Raw genomic sequence first — 27310 nt, 5'->3', positions numbered from 1 at the left:
TTAAGTATGACAGATTGGTGTCATGATGGAGTAGAGACAATAGAGTTATGTCCCCTTGTGTAACTCTTCTTTCACCTTCAGTTGTCTGTCGCAATGGCCACAGCAGCCCGAGTTGTAAGGGTGAGTTTGTTGCTACCATGCTGAACCGATGACATTGGTTGCAGTTTTAGGTCAGATAGTTTTGAATAAAAATGCAGAAGCGAATATCAAGGTTAAACGGAATCTCGCAGACGTCGGATAACACTAATTGCTTGATTGCTTCATACAAACACTTAAAACGAAATCACAAGTATTGGCAGACCAGTTCATAAATACACAGAGGCTCGTTACAAAGAAAATTAGGAGTTTCCGTCTATGAATCGAGGGCTGGGTGCCTGACCTGTTACAATATAACAGGAACTTTTTTTGTTTCCTTCAGCTAGCCCTTTCAATCACCTGTACCAATAACTACATCTTAGCCGAGCCTGGCAATAAGCATACAGTGGCCACAGGAGTCTGACGTTTTATCAATGAAGTACGATGAAATCTCTGACAACACGAAATCACCTTATCGGTACTATAAACGAACACAAGGACTGCAAGCGTGACACAAACATCCGCTCGATTAGTCTTTTCTCACACGTCTTTAAATCGCTTCAAAAATGCAAGATCACTGAAAAACTACACATATACACTCAAAAGACAGTAACGTAGGAACACATAACTCTCGGACGACCATCGTATGAATTTAATCCGGCGAATTAACCTTTATTTTCATCATAATGGTCACAAACCCATTCTATTAGAATCCACCAGATGGAAGTATCACATTCTACCAGTTTCTACCCTGCAGTAAATACGCACTAGTAGTAACATTCACACCAAGGTAGACTGGAAGTGTAAGCCTTCACGCTGGCTCCAGGTAGACAAGACAATAGAGAAACTCTGAGTAAAAGTTGTCATTAAAAATTAAATATCAGTAAGGCACTTAAATCCTAAACAAGGGAAAGATTTGTAATATCTCATATACTGTGGTTAAGTTATGAGTGCCAAAATGCTCAGAGGATATAATAAAACTAACATGGAATTATTAACAGGTCAGATTGTGAACCATATGGTCTGAAATTAAGTAAAAGAAAATGCAAAACCCAACATGTTCTGTAAAATTCAACAAATAATTTATTTCCTTGAATACAAAATGAAAATTTAAAAGGAACTTAGATTATTGTTAATTAAATCCCAAATAGACCCAAAAGTTATATCACAAGTCCATATATAAAGAGTGTTCCAAATGAATTCCAGTGGTTTTCTTAATAAAATTATAATCTTGAATGTGCTGATGTGCCAGTAGCTTCAGATGTGCTAATGTGCCAACAATCTGAATGTATCACAATGATATAAACCAAAATGTACTTGAAAGAAATCACAGTAATTTCAGATATCTATAGTTCAAAAGATTGGAAATTAATTTGTGTTTTGATGCTGCTGTTGGTAGCATTTGTTAGCATAAATGTTTTTCCTGCAGAAAGGAAACTTTAAATGGCACAGTGAATGTCTCCCAGTCATATTGGAAAATACAACAATCCATTAGATTCCATTGCTGTTATTTAAGTTTGGTGCTAATTTCCTTTGATGATAGGTGCTTTGTTTTTATTGAAGCTGTCTTGCTTTGATGAAGTGCACATGTGTTATTAAAGTAACCATTAAAGAACAGCTTTGAAAGACCAAACAAATGCCCATTTCTTATTGTGGAATCAACATCAAATAATTGTAGTACATTGAGATTGAATTTTTTTTCATTTGCTTAGTATTTATACAGAACAATCAATGCTTCAAAGGTAATCAGTTTTCTTTGACGTTTCAGTACATTAAATATTTTTAGCTATCATTTGGTTGATTAGAGTCATTCCTATCCCTGCCATCGAAGGTAGGTCGATTGTAGCTAGTCCTGTGGCATGACTTTTTGAGTGTATCATAGCTTTCAGTACTCAGGGTAGATGTCAGCATAAGTGGATTATAATACAAGAATACACTGTTAAAACGGTTTATCTACATGAACAAAGGATCCAGTCCTTCTTATATCCAAGTTTGTGGTTTCCTTTCATGGTGCCTTTGAATTTCTCCACTCCAAACCCAAGACTGTATAGACAGGTTTAAACAGCCAGCAATGTTGTCACAAAAAAGGCAGATGGTATATTTTTGTCACCAATAAGGAAAAAAATATATCGCAATTTGCGATGATGCCAAAGCCCAGTCTGATCCCTGAATAAACTTTTATGTTATTTTTCATATTTGTGAGAATCTTTTTTTTTGTATGAGAAAAATATTGTTAATTTTTGTTAGAATCCATGTTATGATTATGTTATATTAGAATTCATAGGCAATTTCTTCCCCAAAATGATAGTAAACTTTTTACACTTTATTTTTTGTACTGAAGAAATATACATGTGTATGAAATTTCAGGAGCCATGCCACGATCATGTTATATCTGAATTTGTGTTATAATGGAGCCTGCTGTCACAGGATCATACTGTATGTTATTTACCAGATAAGGACCTTATGTAGGCCCAGACTAGTACCCACAATTATAGACAAAGATCAGTCACACAATACAAATTAAATATAACAATTGGGAGCAGGCAGTCTGAGTGAAATCAGATCTCTTCAGTCCTACATGGAGATCTGATGGATACCAAAATGAGGTCTGTTGACCTTGTGGTTCACAACTTTCAAGCTTCTGAATTTGACATATGTCATTTGGATCATATAATTGCTCTCCCTAGCATGAATTTGCAATGCTTTATATGATAAGCTACTAAAAATAAGTGGACTGGGAATTCCAAAGAACACCAGATCATGAACTTTTATTGCTGTCTGCCTGATCTCCTTGTAGGACTGGATATCTGATTTTAATCAGAGGGTGTTATTATAAATGTGCCTGGTTTATCCATAGAAACAAATGCCTGTGATATGGTAGCATGAAACAATCATTTTCTTATCTAAAAGATAACTGAAGAAAAAATATTCGTATATGGAATACTGTTACATAGATGAATAAAAATATTTATTTTAGTAAAAAGTATACTTTTTTCTTTGATTTTTTTTAGTGATGTTGGCATAATACATTTATTGCAATTAATTCTTTCTTTGTCAAAACATGGTACCATATCCAAATGAATTTTAATTTGTAATGATATCTCAACCAAAGTTGGCACATTAATCGAGACAAATTTACATATTTTTAAATATGCTACTTTAAAATTGGGACAAAAATTGATTTTCTCTATGTTTTTTAAAGAATAAAATTATAGCAGTTGTTTCACCTTATTTTTGGTTAGTTTTGGGCAAATGAGCTCATATATTCAAAATTGTTCATCTGAAACAAGTAGCCAATCAGAATATCATTTTGAAAATGGCAAGTTCTAAACACTGAAAATGTTGGCTATTGTAGGAGTATGACATTTATATATTACACAGAGATTTCTGAATATTCAGTGCCATCAGCATCTGCAGACATAATAATCAAAGCTGAAAAAAGCCTAATTTGAAATTTTATTTCTCTTGCCTCAAAGTGCAAAAAATTACTTCATTTTTAAAAAAATGTTTGGCTTATGTGATGATATACTATAAACAAGCAAATACTTTTAAATAAGAACCTATCATATGTACTTTATTTTAAATCGAGACCAACTGCAAACTGCAGAGTCCCAGATCTTCCATCTTATAACATGCCAGCAGATCAAAGTATGTGCAGTTTGTGAGGGATAATTGGGAGAGTGAATAACATAGACCCTGACCTTCCATCACATTGTGCAACAACGGAACTGAGTATGTTGTTTTGCAGTTGGACTTGTCTTGTGAGTACAGATTGTACATTTCATAAATGGTCTCTTTTATCCAAGTTTAGTAGACTTCTCAAGATACTAACTTCTTTGATTGGTGAAGTTGTTTAGAGAAAAAAATGATTTGAGTTTTAAAAAAGACCAAACCTGCTAATTTTATCTGAGACCATGATTATATGCTAAGAATCTTAATCTGATAATTTAAATACTGTACAAGTTAGACAGCATGTCCTTCAGATGGCACTTTTTTATTGCATCATTCAACCATCTCAAAAATCTTATCATCAGCATGGATGGTCATATCAACATGGGAGTTTCAATAGAAGAATTTTATAAAATGTCTGGTTGGTTTTAAATAAAAATGGTACTGATCTGATGTACAATAGGGCCTATATGTCAGCCATCTGGAAAATTTTGTTATCATTACTTTTGAATGAATTGCCACACAAAGATGGAGTTTTTAACTAAAAGACTTTTTATCTTATTTAGCTGGTCCTAAATAAAAATGGTGCCAATCCAACATCCAATATGGTCAACATGTCAGCCATCTTAAAATCTTGTTATCACGACTCCTCTTGAACAGAGATGGAGTTTTCACCAGAAGACTAGTTATGGTGTCTGGTTTGGTCTTAAATGAAAATGGGACTTATCTGAGATCCTCTATAGCCATTGCCAGTCATCTTAAATGAAAATGGGGTTTATCTGAGATCCTCTATAGCCATTGCCAGTCATCTTAAATGAAAATGGGGCTTATCTTAGATCCTCTATAGCCATTGCCAGTCATCTTAAATGAAAATGGGGCTTATCTGAGATCCTCTATAGCCATTGCCAGTCATCTTGAAGTCATGATATTGGTCCTGCTCCAGAATGGAAAGTCATATCATGAAAATATTATTATCTACACTACTCTCCAAATAGATGGCTGTATCAACATGGGGTTTTCACCAATAGCATGCATATGATTGTACCAGGTAGGCAAAATATACCATTTTAAAGACTGTCTACTGTAAATACGTTTTTGTTCATTTAAAAAAAAATTGTAGTGAAACAACCCAAACATGGTGTTGCTTTGTGTTCTACCAGTTCTACCAATACATTGAAGAAACCAGCCTGAACCAATCTACCGGGGAAAGGAAATGTTCCACCAGGAAAGTGACTGATGCGATGATTTGTGGCAGAATAATAAGATTAGAATTGTTGAAGAACTGCTGATGTGTGTACACAGCCAGCAGTTAATTATGTTGTAGTTTGGGGAGTCTAGTCCAATTGCAAGATGTTTTCTGAGATGTTTTAAGTATTAAAGGGAACAAAGGTGGTCCGTGATGTCTTCTGAGCCTTTGATGAAAAACTACTTACCTTAAGACAGAGGAGACAAAATGGTGAGACCGACCATAAAAAATGATATCTGCAGACACACTGGAGTAAGTATTTTGATTTTTGGTCTTGTGTTATTGTATTATTAAACATGTTTTGATAGGAATATTTAAGGACAGTTCTTACTGTTTTTGTGAAGTTCATGTCAAATGCTGAAACACATGCTTTCTCTCAATGCTAAGAAACCACCTGCTAAGAAATATTGGAAGTTCAACAATGCTTGAATATCAGTTTAAGTGTTTGTGGACAATTAGGAAAAGTCGAGAGTTTTCTCAGTGTTTCAAAGTCATGGATCTTTTGTATTTCATAAACTATTTGAAGTTTTCATGCCCTAGATAAAATACATCATTTAAAATATATTACAGGACATTTGATTATAAAGTTGGGATAAATTATTCATAAAGCATAAATACATGATATAGTTTTTCATTGTTTATTTCAAGTCTAAATGAATCTTAATTTGTTTTGGTACTTAGTGTGGTGAAACTTGCCAACAGATTTATGGATCCTAGACAGAAAGAGAAAGAAGCCCTTGAGGATGTGGCCGAGGAATACTTCTAAGTCTAGGTCAGGGACTTGCTTCATGAGGTCAACATAACATGAGGGAGTATTGGAAAGCAGTCAGAAACCTTACAAAATCAGCACCAAAAAAGCTGAAGTTAGAACTTCTTTGGCAACTGAGCTGCCCTGTCAGTGCCACATTCTAATGCTGATACAGAGAGGACATTCTCCATTCTTTGCAAAATATAAAGTGATTCCAAAAAATCTGGACCAGAGAACTATTGACAGCCAATTAAGTGTGAAGCTATATAATCATAATGAATGTCATCATTGGTCACCATTAACTGTGATCTTGTGATGGACACTAAAAATGCTATTGGATTTTATACAAAAAATATTTGCAGTGAACGATAAGATAAAAAACTCTTCCTTTTTTATTAATTGACAGTATACTTATTGATATTGATTAATTATTATTGTAACAGTTTTTATCAGATTCAGATTCTTGTTGGAAACTTGCTTCTTTTAGTACGAAGAGAATACATTAAAAATATACTTGTTTTGTTTTCAGTCCCCTTAAAACACATACAATTTATGCCCATAAAACATCTACTGGTTTAGAAACCAGTCTGCTTATCAAACATCTGTTGGTTTGAAATCCTGTTATTGTCACATGTATGCCAGTAGTATTCGTATGATACCTAGCTGGTCATAAATGAAAATGGCACCAGTCATGCAACCAATATGGCTGTCACGAAGACTGTCGTAAAAGTCTTGTCACTGTTCCCTCTGAATAGATGATCATTTTGACATAGGAGTTTTCACTAAAAGACTTTTTCACTAAGAGACTAATAATGTTTACTTTGTCCTAATTGAAACTGACATCCAGTATGTATACCACAGCAGCTAATTTGAAAATTTTGTTATTGCTGAAGAAAATCAGATGGTTTCAACACTCAACAGTTTAGAAGGAAGAAATTTTTTTATTTTGAATTCCTGGAAATTCTTTCCATCCAGTAGAGTATATGTTACTTCGAGGGACTCTTAAAATTCAAATCGTGGATCATTTTGTTCCTACTGTTACAATGCTATCGTCTTAAACTAAATAACAGAAAAGAGTAAATAAGAACAAGTTTAGTAAAAAATTCAAGAAATAATTTATTTCCATGGAAAACAAAGTGAAAATTTAAAAAGAATTTACAGTATTTTGAATTAAATCCCGAGTAGCCCTAAAAGTTCAATCACAAGTCCAAACGTTTAGAGTATTCCAAATGAATGTCATGGTGTTCAAGATGAATTTCAATTTTGAATATGCTGATATGTCAGTAGCCTTGAATAGTGTTGATGTGCTAACAGTCTTGATGTATCACAATGATATAACTCAAAAAGTCCTTGAACAAATTAACAATAATCCCAAAATTGTGATTTAGTGTGAAACTCAAGAGCACTTTATCATTCCAATGAATAATTTAAATAAAATCCTCTCTTAAAGGTCACTGGCCATACTCCAACATATTTATACTCGCACAAAAAGAATAAAAAAATTATTAAGTGAAAGAAGTAATAATTTAATTACTTAAAATAGAAGTATACAGTGCTGTTACTTCCCCTTAGCTATGATTTCCCACCTATAGAAGATGCCAACCAGAAATGATGTACATTTATCCCCCCAAGATGAAGTACATGCTTCTTGTCAAAAAATAACAAAATGTAAACTATGGATTGGGAACTTTTAGATGAAAATATTGAAAAATTATTTACTGTTCAGCCTTATATCGATGTGCATGCACGACACACTAGATTGTGTCGCTTTCAAAACTGTTTCATTGTTTTAATTTATTTTCAAAATTCCTATTAAGACAGATATATTCTTTCTTTAGCAAATTTGGCATGTTGAAAAAAGAAGGAATAAATGATAACAGTGCAATGTTATTTTCAAATAAGTGTTTTGTTTATCTATTTTATTGTGCAGCGGGGTGGGCACAAACTCAAACATAAAATTAGTTCTTTTCTTATTTGTATGGAATAATGGAGCAATTATGATTGACGATATTGACTAGTAATGACAAGCTTTCGGTTTATGTGCACACACACTAAGGCATCAACTTAAAACTAAAAACAAACAATAAAATTACCTGGTAAGAGCTTCATACTGCAGCAACTAAACATTCAATGACAAAATGCTGAGCATTTTTCTTCTCTCTTCTGTGTAAGACTTAGAAAAACGGTACTAACAGCTGCCTCGCTTGGCGCTCAGCATTAAGAGGTTAGTGTTAGGACTGGTCGGCCTGGTGTCGGGATAATGTGACTGGGTGGGACATCATGCTGCATGTCTGCAGCATGATGCCCCAGTGCTAGACATCACTGTAAACTGTCACACTGTAGACATCATAGCGATATGACTAAAAAATTGTTAAAGCTACATTAAAAATCCAAATCACATACACACAGTCTCATGTGTAATCGAGTGTGTATTATATGCAGCAGTGTTACAACCTGAAGCCTAAAATTAAATATATTTGTTATAATATCTTATGTACGCTACTCTTAGAAAAATGTATTCTGTAGAATATTATCTGTTAAATATTATTGTTTTATAAATCAATATTGATACTTTGAGTGGAAGACTTAAATGGAATGTCATTGTGCAGATGCACATATTTTTAAAAAAAAAAAAAAATTAATGTATATAAATATTTTAATTAGAATGAGCAAGATATGTCAGTTTGTTTTCTCTCATATATATATGTACCTTACGAAGCGGGGCCCCGAGTGGCCGAGTGGTCTAAAGCGCTCACCGTTCTGGATCACTGCTATCTCACCTCTGTCTGCGTGGGTTTGAGTCCAAGGCTCGGCTAGTGTGGGTACGTGGGAAAGCCTGCCAATAGCTTCTCGTGGGTCGTGGTTCTTCCCTGGGTTTTCCAGGGTTCTTCCTCCACCAGTTATACTGGCCGCCATATATAGCTTATCTTGTGCTGAAAAATGGCGTTAAACCCTAGAACAACAACAACAACCTTACAAAGCATGATTATTTTCTTTTAAAAAACATCAAGATAGTTTAGTTTGTCTAAATTTATTCAGTTTGTTCCTAAAACCTATTCTGTTTTACATCCTTTACAAATTGTCAAAAACATTTTTTCCTTCTTATATATATTATAACTTACATAGTATCTACTTGTTGTTTGATGGGCCTCGAGTGGCCGAGTGGTCTAAAGCACTCTCCGTTATGGATCACTGCCATCTCACCTCTGTCTGCGTGGGTTTGAGTCTTGGATTCGGCCAATGTGGGTATGTGAGAAAGCTTGCCAGTAATTTCTCATGGGTCGGTGGTTCTTTCTGGGGTTTCCTGGGTTCTTCTTCCACCATTAATATTGGCCGCAATGTATAGCCTATTGTGTACTGAAAAAGGGCATTAAACCCCACAACAAAAACAACTTGTTGTTTGAAGAAAAAGAACTTGTTAAAACTATTGTTAAGTTGGGCTGAATTGTCTTTTGAGTTGGGACAAATTTTCTTAATTTTGGACCAAGTTGGGACGAATTGTCTTGGGCTGAATTTACTTTGGGCCAAATTGACTATAATCCGGCATAAATGGTACAACTTTCCCATCCCCACCCTATTTGATCCTGCAGCTTCAATCCAATTTTTTTCTGGTAAACAGAGTCTTTTGGAAAAACAATAGAACCCTTTCGTCCCATCATCACTTTTGGTTACATCCATATGCAAAATAGTGCACCATATTTGCTGTGCAAATGCAGGATTGTAAGAGATATCACATGGATATTTATGTGGAGAAATTAAACACTTGAATGGCTATGTTGATTAGAAGGGATAAATATCCATCCGATTTATGGAGATTGTTGAATAATTTTTTCATTTAAAAAATGGATTGTTAAGTCTAATTAAACATTTTTATGGTGTGCATACATAAAAATTCGTTTTTTTATGACTATAATAATATCATACGTTTGTACAGAATTGGTGGCCAGTGACCTTTAACTGAAACACAACTAAAATTGATTCCTCTAAAGACTGATGTTAAGATAGGAATAATAAATTTCTGCTTACTTCTCCCTTATATAAAATACTTCGATACAATTAGAGGAACAGGATGAGTGTCATCTTGATGGAAATTTCCATCAAACAAAATTCATTTCTGGAATCTTATGGGGCCATTATCAAGGCTAAATCTGGAAGTAAAAACTTAAGTAAACATGCTTACCCTACTTGATATTAGGCACGTTGGCCCAAACCCTTCCCTCACTTATGGACAAAGGTCAATCACACAATACAAATTAAATATACATAACACTACAAACTCTTTTATTCAGCTCTGTTGAAATAAGATTTGATTTTATACCAATACCTTTTTATTCTTGACTTTTTCATTTTTCATGGCAAAAGATGGAACTGTCATGTTACATGGCACTTCAGTGGCAGAGCCTGATAGCTCCCTGCTTATTTTATCACATAGTCCAACTAATTGACATATTGCAAAGCAATACGGCATACAGTAGAGGATTATACAGGATCAAGGGTTGCATATACTAAACAGTGAAGAAAAGAATTCATTTTGTTGTATAGTTTTTATTAGTTATGTAGTAAGGCTGTCATGTTTACACATATAAAGGGATTAGTTTACTTTATAAAATAAGTAACGCTGCAAAGGAAGAGGCATGTGGCTGTCAGTGTCACAGTAAATACCCTTTCAGATTACCCGTAAATCAAATATTTCCTCTGCTTAAGAGGACTGTTCAGTAATGCTTGTCTGGTAGAATTCTTTTTTGAAAGTATGGAATAATTTCACTTAGTTGTGGCATTGCAAGGGCAAAGTCAAATTATACCAGATTTGGATGTACCAGGCATGACACATGTACATGTCAAGTCAAACTGCAAAACAACAAAGGTCCAGATTTCCCTTTGCATGATGTGCTTGCAGATAAGGGTCTGTGTTGTTTATTTTACTGATTAGTCCTAACAAGCTGCACAGACCCAGATCTAATGGTGCATTATGCGATTGCAGATCTGGGTTATTGCTGTTTGCTGTTGGACTCTTCTTATAAGCAAGTATATATGTTAGCTTATACAGATAATGCTGATGAAAAGTTCTTTAAATTACACAACCTGTCATGAGTAAAATTTTATTTTATAGAAACATTTCAGGTTTGTAATCCACTGCAGAGTTTTTTTTTAATTGTAGATTTTAGGAAGGCATCCTTTGTGCATGTCCAGGCAGTATATCTGGCTGCTGCATTATCATTTTTTCTCGAGTACATATTCATATATGTGGAAGTATGAAACAATGTCATGATGATCCAAACGAGGTTTTACCTAAACGGTCAGATAAATTCAGCAAAGTTGTGTTTTACAAATGGAATCCTGTCATAATGTGACATACAGAAAATGAAGGAATTGCAAGTTGAGTGAAGTACAGTATGGCCTGCATATTTTTAGTGTTGTTCGTATAAGTAGCCCATCTTAACAGATTGGGAAAGGTTGCATTATAAATCAGTTGGATTCAAGGGCATTGTTTTGGTTATTGTATTCCACATACAGGTTTAAAATTTTGATAAAGGTTGAAACCTTATCTGTTAGAGTACAAAAATGCAAAGTCCTATATGAAGCAAACACAAAAAGTCCTGTATGAAGCAAGCACAAAAAGTCCTATATGAAGCAAACACAAAAAGTCCTGTATGAAGCAAACACAAAGCACACTCAGAGTACAGTTAGTTTTTGTGTGATAGATACATTCTCAAAGCGCTTAATACAGTTTAAAATATTAAAAGTAATATGTGCCCATCTAGACCCAATGAAAAGGTTTGCTGAGAATAGTAAACAAGTTTTTTTTATAAGTACAACGAGTTAAAAAGTATACAGATACTGTTGGATCATTACTAGTTACTCAATTAATTTTAAATTATTGAATACTTTGCTCATTTGACAAAAAATTATCTGTAACTCAGCAAATAAGGGTCTTTTCTACAAATGAAAATTTAGGGGTGAAATTTCTTCCAAGTATTAGAAAATAGGGAAATTTTCTCAGTGTAGGAGGGATTTTGCAAAGAAATAATGTTAGAGCTTGCAAATACATGTATAATTTACTGTTTTTATACTTTCCAATGTTTTAGGTACAGTTCTTGAACTGTTGGCATGAATCCCACAATTGACCCTGTAAAAGTATTTGTTGCTATGTTCAATAAAATAAAGAAAAGAAAAGGTTTTTTTTGTTTTCCATGATGTTTATATACATCCATGACTTTGCTGACCTTAACACTGACAATTTAAAAACAAAAAATAAACGGATTCTGTTTTTATACGAGATAAAGAGGCTTATGTCACATTTTCTGTAGCAATGACATTATCGTGGATAAAAATGTATAGTAGACAGGGATACACGGTGCTCCATAACCATATTTCTCTGTGTTCTAAATGTATGCTACAGTGGGCAGTAAGTATTCCCTCACAATAACACTGTTTATGGGAGCTATGAAGATGCCATATAATAAGCAAGTCAACCTCGTTATATTAAATATAAAACTAAACCACATACGTGTGATCCTGAGGATTGTATTATATTGGGGACAATGTAATACTGAAGTAATTTCAACCATGATTGAACTTGTGTCTAGAAGAATGCAGTTTAAATTTTTCCTTGAACAGGCTGGGATTTATACTTCCATATTTACAGACAACATAGCAATTGTTGTTGGTAAGGGTGAGTTGGTTACTTGAACTGTTGCTTTTGTCTCTTGGCTAGACACTTTAGCCCCATTGCTGCAGAAATATACAACCTTTCATGTGTTCATGTACAGTTAAACACCAATCAGTCAAACAGTTGATCTTTATGCTTCATGTCCTCTGTATTTGTTTGATGTTCTCTTTTTTCCAGACAGTGAAGCCTCATATACCTCAGATCAAGTTTCCAACCCGAAAGGCTGATGGTAAGGGTAAGCTGGTTACTTGAATTGTACTTACACGTTTAATGACAAAGTAGTAATTGCTGGTGGTATGGGTAAGGTGATTACTTGAATTATACTTCCATATTTACAGACAATATAGCATTTGCTGTTGGTAAGGGTAAGCTGGTCACTTGAATTGTATTTACACTTTTGCAGACAAAGTAGCAACTGCTGATGGTACAGGTATGGTGATTACTTGAATTGTGTTTACAAAGTAGCAGTACAGTTGCTGATGGTAAGGATAAGCTGGTTACTTGAATTGTACTTAGATGTTTACAGACAAAGTAGCAATTGCTGATGGTATGGGTAAGGTGATTACTTGAATTATACTTCCATATTTACAGACAACATAGCATTTGCTGTTGGTAAGGGTAAGCTGGTTACTTGAATTGTACTTACACTTTTAATGACAAAGTAGTAATTGCTGGTGGTATGGGCAAGGTGATTACTTGAATTGTACTTACACATTTACAAAGTAGCAGTTGCCGATGGTAAGGGTAAGCTGGTTACTCGAATTGTACTTACATGTTTAATGACAAAGTAGTAATTGCTGATGGTATGGGTAAGGTGATTACTTGAATTATACTTCCATATTTACAGACAACATAGCATTTGCTGTTAGTAAGGGTAAGCTGGTTACTTGAATTGTACTTACACTTTTACAGAAAACATAGTAATTGCTGATGGTACAGGTAGGGTGATTACTTGAATTGTACTTATACTTTTACAGGAAACATGATGGCATTTACTGTTGGTGAGGATAAGCTGGTTACTTGAATTGTACTTATACTTTTACAGAAATCAAAGCTTTTGCTGATGGTACAGGTAAAGTGATTACATGAATTGTACTTACACTTTTATAGAAAACATGGCATTTGCTGTTGGAAAAGATAAGGTGATTACTTGAATTGTACTTACACTTTTTCCAAACATGGCATTTGCTGATGGTATGGGTAAAGTGGTTAGATTGTTCATATACTCTTACAGAAAACATGGCATTTGCTGATGGTATGGGTAAAGTGGTTAGATTGTTCATATTCTCTTACAGAAGACATGGCATTTGCTGATGGTAAGGTGGCTACCATAAAGATAGGTAAAAATCTTGGGACACCCTTAATTATTCTTTAAAATAATTTTTTATGACCCGTCAAAATTGGGATACAAAATTATAGCAATAATTTCATCTACTGTAAGTTATGTGACACCTTAGAATTGTTATTCTACTGATCTGTAAGTTTTATTTATTTTAACATTACTTGAAAAAATACTTTGCAGTTGTTAAGGGACTATTATGAATTATTAGATGGAAATGTTATAAATAAATATAATTTGTTTGAAAAATGAAAAGATATCTTAAATTGTCCTCTGTTTTCTTATCATTTCTGCCTATTTCAAATGTGTATAATTTCATCAGGCATTGACAAGCATTGAATATTAGAACAATGTTGTAACCATTTCAGCATTATTTATTTCCTATATTTGTTTTAGTTTACTATTGTCAGTTTATGCATTATTGCATTGCAATTTTTAGCAGTCACCAGTAATTACAATTTCTGACTTATAGTTTGACCTTGACTGTTAGTTTTTAAACACCAGGTGTTGATCTAAATCCTGACCTTGTTTCAGAATTTGTAGCAACCTTCGTAAACAAGTTCTATTTTATTTTAAAATGATTGGTTGTTTCCAAGGTCATGATGAGACCTTGTCTTTAAGATATAAACAATTTTTTATTTCTTAGAGTGATTGGTTTTTGTCATGGTCACACTGGGTAAACACATGATCTGTAACAAGTATTTACTTCTATAAACTTCCAGAAGATGATCACGTGACCCTTGTTTATGTTTTAGATATTCCATATTACCCATGTTTTGGAGAATTAATCTCAGTAGAAGCTGGGCTGTTAAACTGTTAGTTGTATGTTGTGCTGTTTGGAGTTATTTCAGATTACTTGGTTTGGAATGATTTCAGATTACTTGGATTCAAAAGGATTAATTCCATTAGTTTTCTGGAAAATATGTGTGCTCATGTAATATTGTGGAACAAGGACAGTTTTTTCATAAAAATGTATTCAGCTATCAGAAACCGGAGTGATAATTTTTATTTCTGCAAGGAACTGTAGACTTCAGCACTACAGATTGTAGCATACATCATCGTCTTCCATCTTGGATTCTTCATTGGGATTTGAACGTGAAATCAGTAGAACATTTTGTTATTAGGACTACTAAAATTTTATTCTTGGATTATTCTCAGATTATTTTTGGATTTGATTCTATAAAACCGTAAGTTCATATTTTTTTCATTTTTAACAGATTTTTGCAGGGAAATAAATTATTGTATTTTTCAAAGCTTGTTTTCACTCTTTCTTGTGTTTCTGTTTATTCAAGCCTAAACAAGTGACATAAGAAAATAAAGCAAAATATGTATCTAATATTTTTATGAATAAACAAGAATATGTGATACAAAGCATATTATGCACTGTGTAAGTACTGTACACTGTAATACAGGTTTTCTTGTAAAGTCCAAGCAACCTGTCAGTTTGAATTTTTTATTTACCTTTATTATATTTCATCTAGGAGAAATCAGAAAATATTCACATGCAGAATCAATAATATATAAACTAAAATACTTATAGATAAAAATGGTACCGATCTGACTTCCAGTATAGCCACAATGGCAGCCATGTTGAAAATTGTTATAGCTATTTCTCTTGAACAGGATGTTGTATTGACATGGGTTATTCACTGGAATACTTCATGTGATGTAAATCCCTCATATATTTAGATGGTGTGAGTGTGTGTGTGATCTGGATTTTTAACGTAGCTTTAACAATTTTTCAGTCATATCACTACGATGTCTGCATTGTGACAGTTTATAGCGATGTCTAGCGCTGGGGCATCATGCCACAGACATATGGCATGATGTCCCACCCAGTCACAGTATCCTGACACCAGGCTGACCAGTCCTAACACTAACCTCTTGATGCTGAGTGCCAAGCGAGGCAAATGTTAGTACCATTTTTTAAAGTCTTTGTTATGACTCGGCCAGGGATCAAACCCACGACCTACCACATCCGAGGCAGACGCTCTAACCACTAGGCCGTCGGAGTGATCATATTTAGATGGGGAGGGAGCTTTAATATATCTTCCCAAAAAACAAGGCAATAATAAAACACCAGAATTTTGAAATCTTACATAGATTTTTCAGTGGTAATTGAAACCCAGCATAAAAGAGCAAACACTTTCTTTTAATCATGTACTATTTTTAAAAAGCACATACAGATATGATATGAATGAGAAATGCTGACCAGACAGCTGTCTGATTGAATGCTGCCCAGAGCTGGCTGGGATCTCTGCCATGATGTGTCTCCAGACTAGACACTTTATTCAGATTGCCTTTGCAAGATATAACCATTTATTGTTGATGTACATGATGTGCAGCTAAAAATTATCAGTATCAGTTGTTAAAGCATCAGACTCATAAATCTAAGGGTTGTGAGTTCTATATCTGCCCATGCTAGCCCATGTTGGCGTCCTTGGTGAGCCCTTGGAAGAGGCACTTGGCTCTGATTTCTTTGGCATGATATTGCCAGTATTGTATTAAACTTGTCCTTAAAACCTACAAAAGCAAAATGCCATTTGCAGTTGTAATCTTCAAATCAAATTGGGTGGTTCCTTAAGATTCTATACCTCAGTCCTCGTTTGTTCCAAGAATTTCAGTGTTCAGAATTAACTTTTGGAACCAGCTGGACATTGGGCCAGTAACTATTGAAACATCTTGCTGGTGTTGTAAGAAATTTCATGATCTCTTCTGAAAATTGCTGGTTTCAGGCTTCCAGTCGGGTTGTATTTTTGAATACTGGTTGTGAATGTTTTTTTGGAAGTTGGAACATGTTGTGCTGTCAAAATGGAATCGAACCGTAGCTGAAATAACTGAAACAACTAATGTCTGACATTTACAAATAATATCAAGAGTGTAGTTGACATACATGCACAGGGTATTTAAAAGCTATACCCATGAAAGGACATGTGGAACTCTTTTTCTCTGATGTTGTTGTGGGGTTTAATGCCATATTTCAGCACATGATAGGCTATGCATGGCGGCCAGTATTAATGGTGGAGGAAGAACCTGGGAAAACCTCAGGAAGAACCACCAACCCACGAGAAGCTACTGGCAAGCTTTCTCACATACCCACATTGGCTGAATCCTAGACTCGAACCCACGCAGACAGGGGTGAAATTGCAGTGATCCGTAATGGAGAGTGCTTTAGACCACTCAGCCACTTGGGGCCCCCTCTTTTCTCTATAAAATTAGGGGAGTGGAATTTATAATTACAGTATAGAATTACAGTGTATTAGGAAAAGAAATTGTCATTATTCTCAATTTAGTCAGTCAGTATCACTGACAGACATTGGATTGTGTGATGTAATAATACATTGTTTTTGTTTTTTCAGCCAAGACATTTGTCCAGTCAGCAGTGACACCAGTGAGAGTATCAGTGGAATCCACTTCCAGTAGCACGTCACAGCTCTTAACATCAAAGTCTATAGCCGCAGCGGCCAAGGGGTCTGGTATAGACTATGACGCATTACCAGCAAGATACCACAGAAAGCCAATATCACCTGAAGAAATGGCATATATTGAGGTGAACTTTTTCATTGCCCACCAAATCAAGAGTTATTTTGCCATCCATTTGTCCTTCCCTCACAGCTTGGCTACTTTTTGGGTTTCAATAGATTTTCAGTATGTGTGGTGGAACATCGGTGTTCCATGAACACATTTCTAGTTCTTTTCCAAAACTTTTCCATCAGCTGCCGTGATGTGTCCTAGGGCAATGGACTTTACTCCAGTTGCCTTGGCATGAAATAACCTACTTGTGTTGCTGTACCGTGAAGCACCAAATCAAACCAAACCAAACCAGAGAGCTTTTCCAGTAAAACATGCACTGGATCCAGGGAAGGCACTTGACAATTTTAGTAGTTATCTTGGTGCAGTTTTTGTATGGTAAGCAGTGTAACATACTTAATATTTTTTAATAAAATGCTTCTTCTGCATACCATTTGAGTTTAAATAAGGGCTGTACAAATTGGATAAATCAATGCCCCAGACAAGTAGATGTTTATGTTAGACATGTACCCAGGAGCAAGAGCTTAGTTTAGTCCTAGGTAATTGCATATTTTCAAAAACAGATTGTCCTTATATCTTTTGCAAGATTGATGCTCCACCTTGTCCTGGTACTATTCTCTTCAGGACCATCACTTCCTGCCCTAACAGTACTACTATTAGTGTACTGTCGAGTCAGCTGAGTATTTATCATGTGAGTCCTGGGTTGTTTTTTTTTTTTTTGTTGAAATTGTAGGCAATAAGCCAGATCAATAATCAGTTGATACATTCATAGTAGCAAGAGATTGAATCCTCAAATTTGAAATCTCCTTTGTCACTGGTTGTTTTTTAACCTCATTTCATTAACATACTAAAACCCATTTTTCTTATTTAACTGAAGTAATTTATGGTTTGGTTTTCTGAGAAATTCAAAGTCTGGAGGTGGTGTGAACAGTTACCTAATTATAATATAATGTATACAAATATGACATCTTAGCAGCAGCAGCAGCAGCATGTTTACAGGCCTTGTATAGTGTATTATCTATTTCAACAAGTATATTAAAGCAGATTTATTACCATATACCAGTAAACTCACTTATAAGTCAAATCCAACTACAAACAAGATAGACGCTGATCAGCTTTGAAATTCACATAATACACTAGCCAGGCAGATCATGGTCTGTGTTGTTTGTTCTACCGATTACTCCTTACTAACGGCATTGACACATATCTGCTGGTGCATTATGCAGTGGCAGATCCGGGTCTGTGCAGTTGAAAGTTGGACTTTATTTATAAGTGAGTATATATGGTACAGATGATGAAATTGTTTTTTTTGTATTCCTAGTTATGCATTCTCAAAATGAAGTTTCATGTTAGAAGTTCAGATGTTGTATGCCAATGAGGGATAGTAGTGATGTTGGCTGCCTGGCATAATACAATAAACATAAAAAACTTTATTTTATTTTGGATAATTTGAGCAATAAAAATTCACTATTGATATTTACAAACAGGTGACAAAATTGTAAAATAAACACTGGCATAGTCCTTGTGAAAACAGAAATTGCTTGACTGTACCTAGTAATTACACATAAAAAAACAAAAACACATTACACTACATAATCATGTACCTAGTAATTACAAATAAAAAACATAAGTGCATTACACTGCATAATCATGTACCTAGTAATTACAAATAAAAAACGTAAGTGCGTTACACTACATAATCATGTACCTAGTAATTACACATAAAACATAAACACATTACACTACATAATCATGTACCTAGTAATTACAAATAAAAAACAAAAATGCATTACACTACATAATCATGTACCTAGTAATTACAAATAAAAAACATAAGTGCATTACACTACATAATCATGTACCTAGTAATTACACATAAAACATAAACACATTACACTACATAATCATGTACCTAGTAATTACAAATAAAAAACATAAATGCATTACACTACATAATCATGTACCTAGTAATTACACATAAAACATAAGCACATTACACTACATAATCATGTACCTAGTAATTACACATAAAAGCGTGTGTGTGCTTAGGATTTTTAGCGTAGCTTTAACAATTTTTCAGTTATATTGCTGCAAAGTCTGCAGTGTGGCAGTTTATAGTGATGTCTAGCCCTGGGGCATCATTCTGCAGACATGTAGCACGATGTCCCACCCAGTCACATTATCCTGACACCAGGCCGACCACTCCTAACACTAACCTCTTAATGCTGAGTGCCTAGCGAGGCAGCTGTTAGTACCATTTTTGTAAGTCTTTGGTATGACTCGGCCAGGGATTTGAACCCTCATCCTCCCACTTCAGATCGGATGCTCTAACCACTTGGCCACCGGAACAGTCATAAAAACATAAACACATTACACTACATAATCATGTACCTAGTAATAACACATAAAACACATAACATTATACTACATAATCATGTACCCAGTAATTACACATAAAATCATACACACATGGCACAGCATAATCAAGAAAATAGTAATTAATAATGTAATGTGTGGACAATTTAAACTTAAATAAGTTAATGAAGAAGAACAGTGGACAATCAAAATATGTTGTCATTATGAGTCAGTTTTCCCAAAACACTTATGCCTGCACAGTTGATTTTGAAGAAGAAAAAAAATGGATATCCCTGTAAATGGAAGTCTCTTTGAAACTCTCTATATATAAATTTATTGATGCATCAGATATAACATGTGCTTATGAACTTGTTATTAATTTCCTATTTTTTTAATAAAAATACTTTATCGTTATGGAAAAGCATTTTCACGAACGCAATTTGTTCTCTGCACTGTGTGCAATTTTTAAAAAAATCATTTTGGGGAAGAGATCGTGTTTGAATTCAAATATAATGTGATCGTGGCATGGTTTCTGAAATTTTAAATACATGTATGTGTATTTTTCTTGTTCCCAGAAAAATACCTTTTTTAAAGCATGAGAAATAGTGTGTAAAATGTTTATTATCATTTTGGGGAAGAGTTCGTGTATGAATTCGAATATAATATGATTGTGGCTTGGCTTCTGAAATTTAACAATTTCACCAGGTTCTTGAAGTGTTATGCCAAAATAAACATTATCAGAAATGTTACTTATTACTGATCCATGAGTAAAGCCAGTAAGTCGTCTTTGTGATTGTCTTCAATTAATTCTGTATACAGTCGTTGCTCAAACAATAGTCGACATGAGTTTCTTATTTAACTGCATACACAACCAAGCAGCAGACAATGCGGTGGTTGATAAAAGATTTTCACAATTTAATAAATATCAAAAAACGAAAGCTTACAACATGTTTGCTGAGCTTGGCGGTGTTATTAGACGCAATCAGTTGACCAGTAAATAATGCTTGCTTTATTAGCTGGAAATTGAAAGGGTATGAAATTGTACAAGCATTCAGGTTTAAAAAATTATAAAAGTGACCCGTGACCATTGCAGGCCTAATGCACTTAGTTCTCTGGTTTTACATGGGTATGGTGTTTGTTTATGAAGTCGATATTAGCTTCCTATTTTTTAAAAAAATATTTAATTATTGGAAATTTGCAATGGATAAATGTACACGGAAACACATATGAGAAAATGTAGCAGTATGAAATTTGTACAGACACCGTTCATAGACCCTGGAATGTAATGAACCGTAAATGTGATTCATCTTTCTTAACCTAATTTTGCTGTTAATTTTTCCCATTGAATTGAGACACATAATGATGTGTGACAAAATTATTGAATAGTTCAAATATGTATGCAGTTTTTGCAATGGAATTACATATATTATGGATTAATTGCAAGCCACGATGGTACGATATCAGACGGCAAGTAAACGGTGTTGATACTCTGTTCATGCTGTATATTAGACATTGAATTCAGACACAATGATCTGGGGAAAAAATTATTGAATATTGTAAATCTGTGTGCAATTTTTCAATGGAATTACATGCATTATAGATGAACTGCATGCCACGCTGGCACAATAGTAAACAGTGTTGATACCCTGTTCATCATATACATTAGACAGGAATACATGTATATGTGCCAATGAGTTGTTCTCTGAAAAAAGTAAAATACTGTAAAACCCAGCATTAACATGACCCCGATATTAACTCAGTCCAATTTTTTGGACCCCAATTATCATGTTATAGCAGGGTTCCACTGTATTTGGAAATCCTACTGATTATTTGTAAGAGAAAAATGTGTTTTCCTATAGGGGTTTTGCAGTTGATGCTCTTTTCTGATTTCTTAATGTCAAGTCAGTGCTGGCACTAATGTGCAAAGTGAATGGTAGAATGAAGAAAGTGAGGGATGAAGTGTTTCTCACCAAACACATTTAAATATGTGATAATTTTAAACTGATATCAGATTCTGGTTTAGATGAACTGCCAAAGAAGAAACCAAAGTTTGATACAAAGTTTTAGAATCTTGTCTTTTGCAGTACAGATGGTTACATCACAACATACAACACCGAGATGGGACTTGTGCTGTGTAATATTTGAAAAAATTGTGGGAAAGGTAGAGATCAGAGTTGAGCAGGAAGAGGGAGAGATGAATATTTAAGTTTTGGGGTAAATGATGAATTACTAAAAATGCAGCTGGCTTTGTATCAGAAAACAGGTTACCATCTATAGGAAATGAGACAAAAACTATTCATTCATTCAGCTTGATCGATCTGTCAAGTAAGGCGAGGCTGAAGGACCTGATGCATGCTCTCAGATGCTATATTGGGCACCTAGAGAATGTCTACAATGGCTGTCAAAGGCTATTCCATTTGGTTACAGTGGGAAACCAAGACTTAACTCCACTGGCCACTTGACTGAAGTGAGTTATTTGATTGGCATATGCTGCACTCTCACAGGATCAGGTACAGCTCTAAAAGATTTTGACTAATGAAATGTGATTTCCATGAAAAGGCTTTCAAAATGTAATGCCTCAGTCCGATACATAGTGGAGTCATTTGGCTGGCTTGCTCTGTCTGCTTTCTCTAATTCCTATTTATATGCCATTATTAGACTTGCAAATAAAAGAGCTGAGTCTTCTCAGGCTACTGGTAGCTGCCTAAACCGTTATCATGCCCTGTTTATAACAGCACAACCTCATTCCTTATCATGACATTACACTTTCTGCATTTGCCCAGAAATATTATACAAGTAAGGCAAAATAATTAGGTGCAGAATCCCACAGGGATCTTCCATGGATATTCTAAATAAATAATCTCTGGCTGTGCTACCTTCACATTAGGAGGACTGCTCCGGTGGCCTAAGTGGTTAGAGCATCTGCCTTGGATGTGGGAGGTTGTGTGTTCAATCCCCGGCCAAGTCATACCAAAGACTTATGAAAATGGTACCTACAGCTGCCTTGTGTGGCGTTCAGCATTAAGAGGTTAGTGTTAGGACTGGTTGGCCGGGTGTCAGGGTAATGTGACTGGGTGGGACATTATGCTACACGTCTGCAGCATGATGCTCCAGTGCTAGGCATCACTATAAACTGCCACACTGCAGACATCGTAGTGATATGACTTAAAAATTGTTAAAGCTACGTTAAAAATCCAAATTAAACACACACACACATTCACATTAGGAGAAGTCATTCCTGAAAGTAGAGCAGTCATCTTGCTTGAGCAGGGTGTTGGATACTCAAGCATTTCCTTCTGATATAACCTATATCCCTAAAGTTAATTTGATTGGGTAGTGTATTGACAGAATTATGAAAATGCTTCCCTGATCACATTACTATCAATAACTGCAATCCTTCTCTGCAAATGCAAGTATCCTGTTACAGGTTTCACCCAAGCTTAAACTGGTAAACATATTGGAATGAGGGGAGTTAATATTTAAGTTACTTCCCTTAATCTGTCTGATATAAAAATGGAAAGGAGCTTTTGTTTCAACAAAAACAGACACTGAGAATTTGTAGATAAATATTTTTCCATAGAGTTTACCAAATGAACAGAATTTGAGTTCAAGAATCAAAACTTGCTTCATAATGAATTATTTAAAGTTAAAAAACTTAGAATGGAAATTTATTGATTAATACAAATATAAGAGTTAAAAGGTAAAAGGACTTATGCACTGTAATAAATGCCCTGTTCTTTTATTTTGAATTGTAGTTTTCATCTTAGGTTGTAGAGAGCTTGTACATTTGAGCAAGAAAATACAATGAGTTTTTTTCCTTTATATTTTTTCTTATGTATAATTAGTTGAATCATATATTATTAACATAAAAAGCAAAGTAGTGATGGAAAGTAAAGATATCAAATTGCCAAAAAGTGGTATAGGAAGGTTTGCTAATTATAAATATTTGTAGTTAGCACACCGAACACTGTACCAGAAGTTTTTATTAGGAATTGGTTTTTTTTGTCATTCCATTATAATAATTGATAGAAACACACATGCAAAGATTTTGAGTTCATATATTCCTATATTTTTGGGGAAAGATTCCTGTATTACTCTATTTCAGGACACCTGGCTGTAAGGTCAGGTGAGCTTCTGCTTTGGCTTTGCATCTATCTGGTGTTGTCTATTATGCCTCAGTCAAAATTGCTTGCAATGTGGAGGCCACATTTCAGATCCGGTTTTATCCAACTTGAAATATGGGTTTCTTTGTCATGAAGATTCAGTTTTGTGTTTGATAATGAGTGAGATCCCACTAAGTGAGGTGATGTTGCATATGTTTGGCTGAGCCTGTGGACACTCTGTTTCTGACCCGATTTTGATCAAACTTGGAATATGGTCTTAAATCAATAAGATTTTGGACAAGTTTGATAATATATGGGGTGATTTTGCATATCACTGACTGTGAGCCTGATGACAATCTGGAGACCATGTTTCCAACCCAGTTTTCATCAGACTTGGAATATGGTCTTAAATCACCTAGATTTTGGACAAGTTCGATAATATGAGGTGATCTTGCATCTGATTGGCTGAGATTGTTACCAATATGGAGGCCATATTTCTGATCTAGTTTTGATAAATTTTGAGTATAGGCCATGTGAGATTCACATATTAATAAGATGGTCTTGCAATCACTTTGTTGAGCTTGTTGCTGCCTCTAAAAGCCATATTTCTGGTTTTAGTTAAGTTTGGAATATCTCCTTCAGTCTTCATGGTCTTCAAAAAGTTTGATAATGAATGAGATCCATGCATACTAACGAGGGGCTGTTTTGCTTTTGATGGGCTTAACTGGTCAATACTATAGCAACTATTCTGGTAGTGTTTTTAATCAAACATTGTAAATATACTTATATCATCATGATATCCATTGAGGTTGTTTTTATGACCAAGATTTATGCATATTTGTGAGCTGATCTTGCATCTGAATGGCACAGCTTTTTTAAACAGTCGAGAGACTCTATTTTTATGTTGTTATGTATATCTATATTATATGTATTATTTTTATAATAATACTTTTTATAGGGGTCATTTAGTTAATAACATTTTAAATGCTAAAATCCTATGATCCTAGTTTGTACTGTAGGACATCATGTATCAGAATTGTAAGTTGATTAATTCGTGAATTCCAAGGTCAAGTTGAACTATAAGTGCACATAAACATGTGACCCGACAAGGACATGAGTTGTGATGTGAATGATGTGAAAGGCCAGTCTAATCTAATTTGTGATTAGCCAGAATTGAAACAGCTGATCTTGTTTACTGTAAAGTGGTTTTGAAATACCAAGAAAATGATTAATTAAAAGTCTGGAATTGCATTCTCGCTGTGGCATGTTTAGAATTATTACATGAAATTAATAGTATTAGTGGTCTTGAAGAGAAAGGATGTTTAGTTAATTTATATAATCATTTGTTGGAATTGGAATGTTCAAACATTCATTTAAAGACTATTTGGGTATATAAATAGCTGTACCGAATTACTGTGAATTCAAAGACTTTTGGATTAATAGCTGTATTGGAATTATCATAAATTCATTTAAAGAAATTTTGGAAATATAAGAGTGATTGTTCTGTATTTTTGATATATCATTTCAATACAGGCTATCATCTGAAATACCTTTAAAACTTATTTGGATTTCTCTGAAATTTTGGAATCGATAGAACTTTTTTAGAATTTTAGGAATTCATATAATTACCAAAACTTGTTATTTTTGCTCCTTCTTGTTACATAGTTTCAGAATCTAGGGTCATAACAGCATATAATTTTGATCAGACTTGGCAATTTGAAAAATAAAAAGGTTTGTATCATCAAGATGTTGGATGAGTTTGATTATGGATATTTATGAGGTAATCTAGTGTCAGATTGGCTGAGCTTATTGCTACTTTCGAGTTTGGTAGATAAACTATATCATCTTTGGGAGGTTCTCTTATTAGCAAGATGTACATTATTCAGATTATTTTGCATCTGATTGTCTGACCATCTCATCTAGTTGTGATACAATTTGGTAAATAGGTTTATATCACTGTCATAGTCAAGTTTGATTCTAAGCAAGAGACTTGGCATGATAATGATGCCTTTATCTTTGGAAATAATTTGTATAAAGAATTTGTTTTTCAGAATGTAGTAAAATAGGTAAAGTCCATGTTTTAAAGATGGGGGGATTATCATTGCTTTTATTATTATTATTGTTATTATTATTATTATTATTATTATTAATATTATTATTATTATTGTTATTTCAGAGAGGAGGACCAGAATGATGTTTTGAAGACCCTAAATCTCACCAAAATGTTTAATTCTTTTATTATGTGATTTATACAGTAGTATTGGTTGAATATTTGGAAATGTGATAGACTTTACTGAATTGTTGGAATGAATATGGTAGTTTGGATTTATTTAAATAACTTCTGCATGTCTCTGAGACCTTTATTGTTCATCAATGATGGATATTCATGGATATTTATTTGATGTCGTTGATAATAAATATGATTCTCCACTAATTTTAATTTTCAAGTAGTGATTTCCTATCTTTTTCTGATTTTTGGAAGCATCACACTGAAAGAAGGGCCAGTAATTAAACACTTTCATCAGAATTCTTTAATTAGTGCATGACGGTCATCCAGAGGATATTATATTTTTGTAATTTGTAATCAAAATGACATTTTTTTAATCCACAGTTAATGACAGAAAGAGATTAGAACAAAACCAACAAAGTTTCTTTTTATGAAAACATGTTAGTACCTTTGCAGCATCCAAACATACAGGTTTAGCTGTAATTGAGAATGTTATATTGGGGAAATGGAAACTCTATACCTTGCACATCAGATATATTTGTTATGCAAAGGAGGTTCTCAATGTATTATGAAATCATGTGGATTTGTTAAAGGGGCCAGAGAATATCATTCTTGATACTTACTTTCTGAACCAGACTACTCCAATATTTCATCATCAGCATAAGAAATAAAGGCATTCTTATTTTAGCAAAAGATGTGATATTGCATTGGTGTAATTTATTTGGGCATTTGAGCAACATTTTTGGGAAAAGCAAGATGTTAAAGATGAAATTTTAATTTGAATAGATTATTTACACCATGCAATTTTGTTAGACATATTACAAAAAGTCTGTGCAAGATATTGTAGTTTCACTAATTTTTGTTGAGTTCCAATTTTTCTGGATTTTGTCTTTGCTTAAGACCATAAAATTAAAGCCCCCCCCCCTTCAAAAGAGCCACATGTGATGCAGAAAGTCCAACTCCACCCTCATTCTCTTACTGACACATTTCCAGCTATTGATAAAGGTCAACTATTTGATAATTAACTTCATTACTGTAATAAAATATTATTCTTTATATGTGTCTGTTTTATTTGAATCCATTTTAAAAAGTAAAATTAAAAAGCAGCATATATTGTTTTAATGTACATGTATGTATGCAGTATCGAGTACATGTCTTTCCATTCAAAACATTAAATTGATATGTGAGATGAAATCAGAAAGGATAGTGAAAAAATAGAGTATTTAAGTACTGGTATTACTAAAAAGAAAGAATAATGAAATAATCTACACAAATTAGATTTTATATTTAGTCTTCATTCAAGTGAAACTGTTGTTGAAAGCACAGATACTGTAATGACAAAATTGC

At 34.0% G+C, this 27310-nt stretch overlaps 1 protein-coding gene across 3 annotated transcripts; it reads left to right on the top strand.

The window, feature by feature from the left end:
• On the top strand, positions 1 to 27019 carry LOC149772675 (alpha-ketoglutarate dehydrogenase component 4-like). 3 transcript variants are annotated; one of them, XM_089947512.1, is made up of 5 exons: positions 1 to 120; positions 12586 to 12637; positions 17107 to 17297; positions 21723 to 21794; positions 25913 to 27019. In XM_089947512.1, the coding sequence occupies exons 1-5, from the start codon at positions 94 to 96 to the stop codon at positions 25928 to 25930; spliced, it is 360 nt and encodes a 119-aa protein (XP_089803638.1). In that variant the 5' UTR covers positions 1 to 93; the 3' UTR covers positions 25931 to 27019. The 3 variants fall into 3 exon arrangements, with proteins under 3 accessions (XP_089803638.1, XP_089803637.1, XP_089803636.1); XM_089947511.1 differs by having other exon boundaries at positions 12586 to 12643; XM_089947510.1 differs by lacking the exon at positions 1 to 120 and having other exon boundaries at positions 12553 to 12643; positions 21718 to 21794.
• Positions 27020 to 27310: the final 291 nt, after the last annotated feature.

Source organism: Sinohyriopsis cumingii, unplaced genomic scaffold (assembly GCF_028554795.1).
Source record: "Sinohyriopsis cumingii isolate HCF-2022 unplaced genomic scaffold, ASM2855479v2 utg001292l, whole genome shotgun sequence".
Classification (NCBI taxonomy): Eukaryota; Metazoa; Mollusca; class Bivalvia; order Unionida; family Unionidae; genus Sinohyriopsis; species Sinohyriopsis cumingii.
Note: the sequence above shows the minus strand (reverse complement) of the source record. Positions and strands in the feature narration are given on the sequence as shown.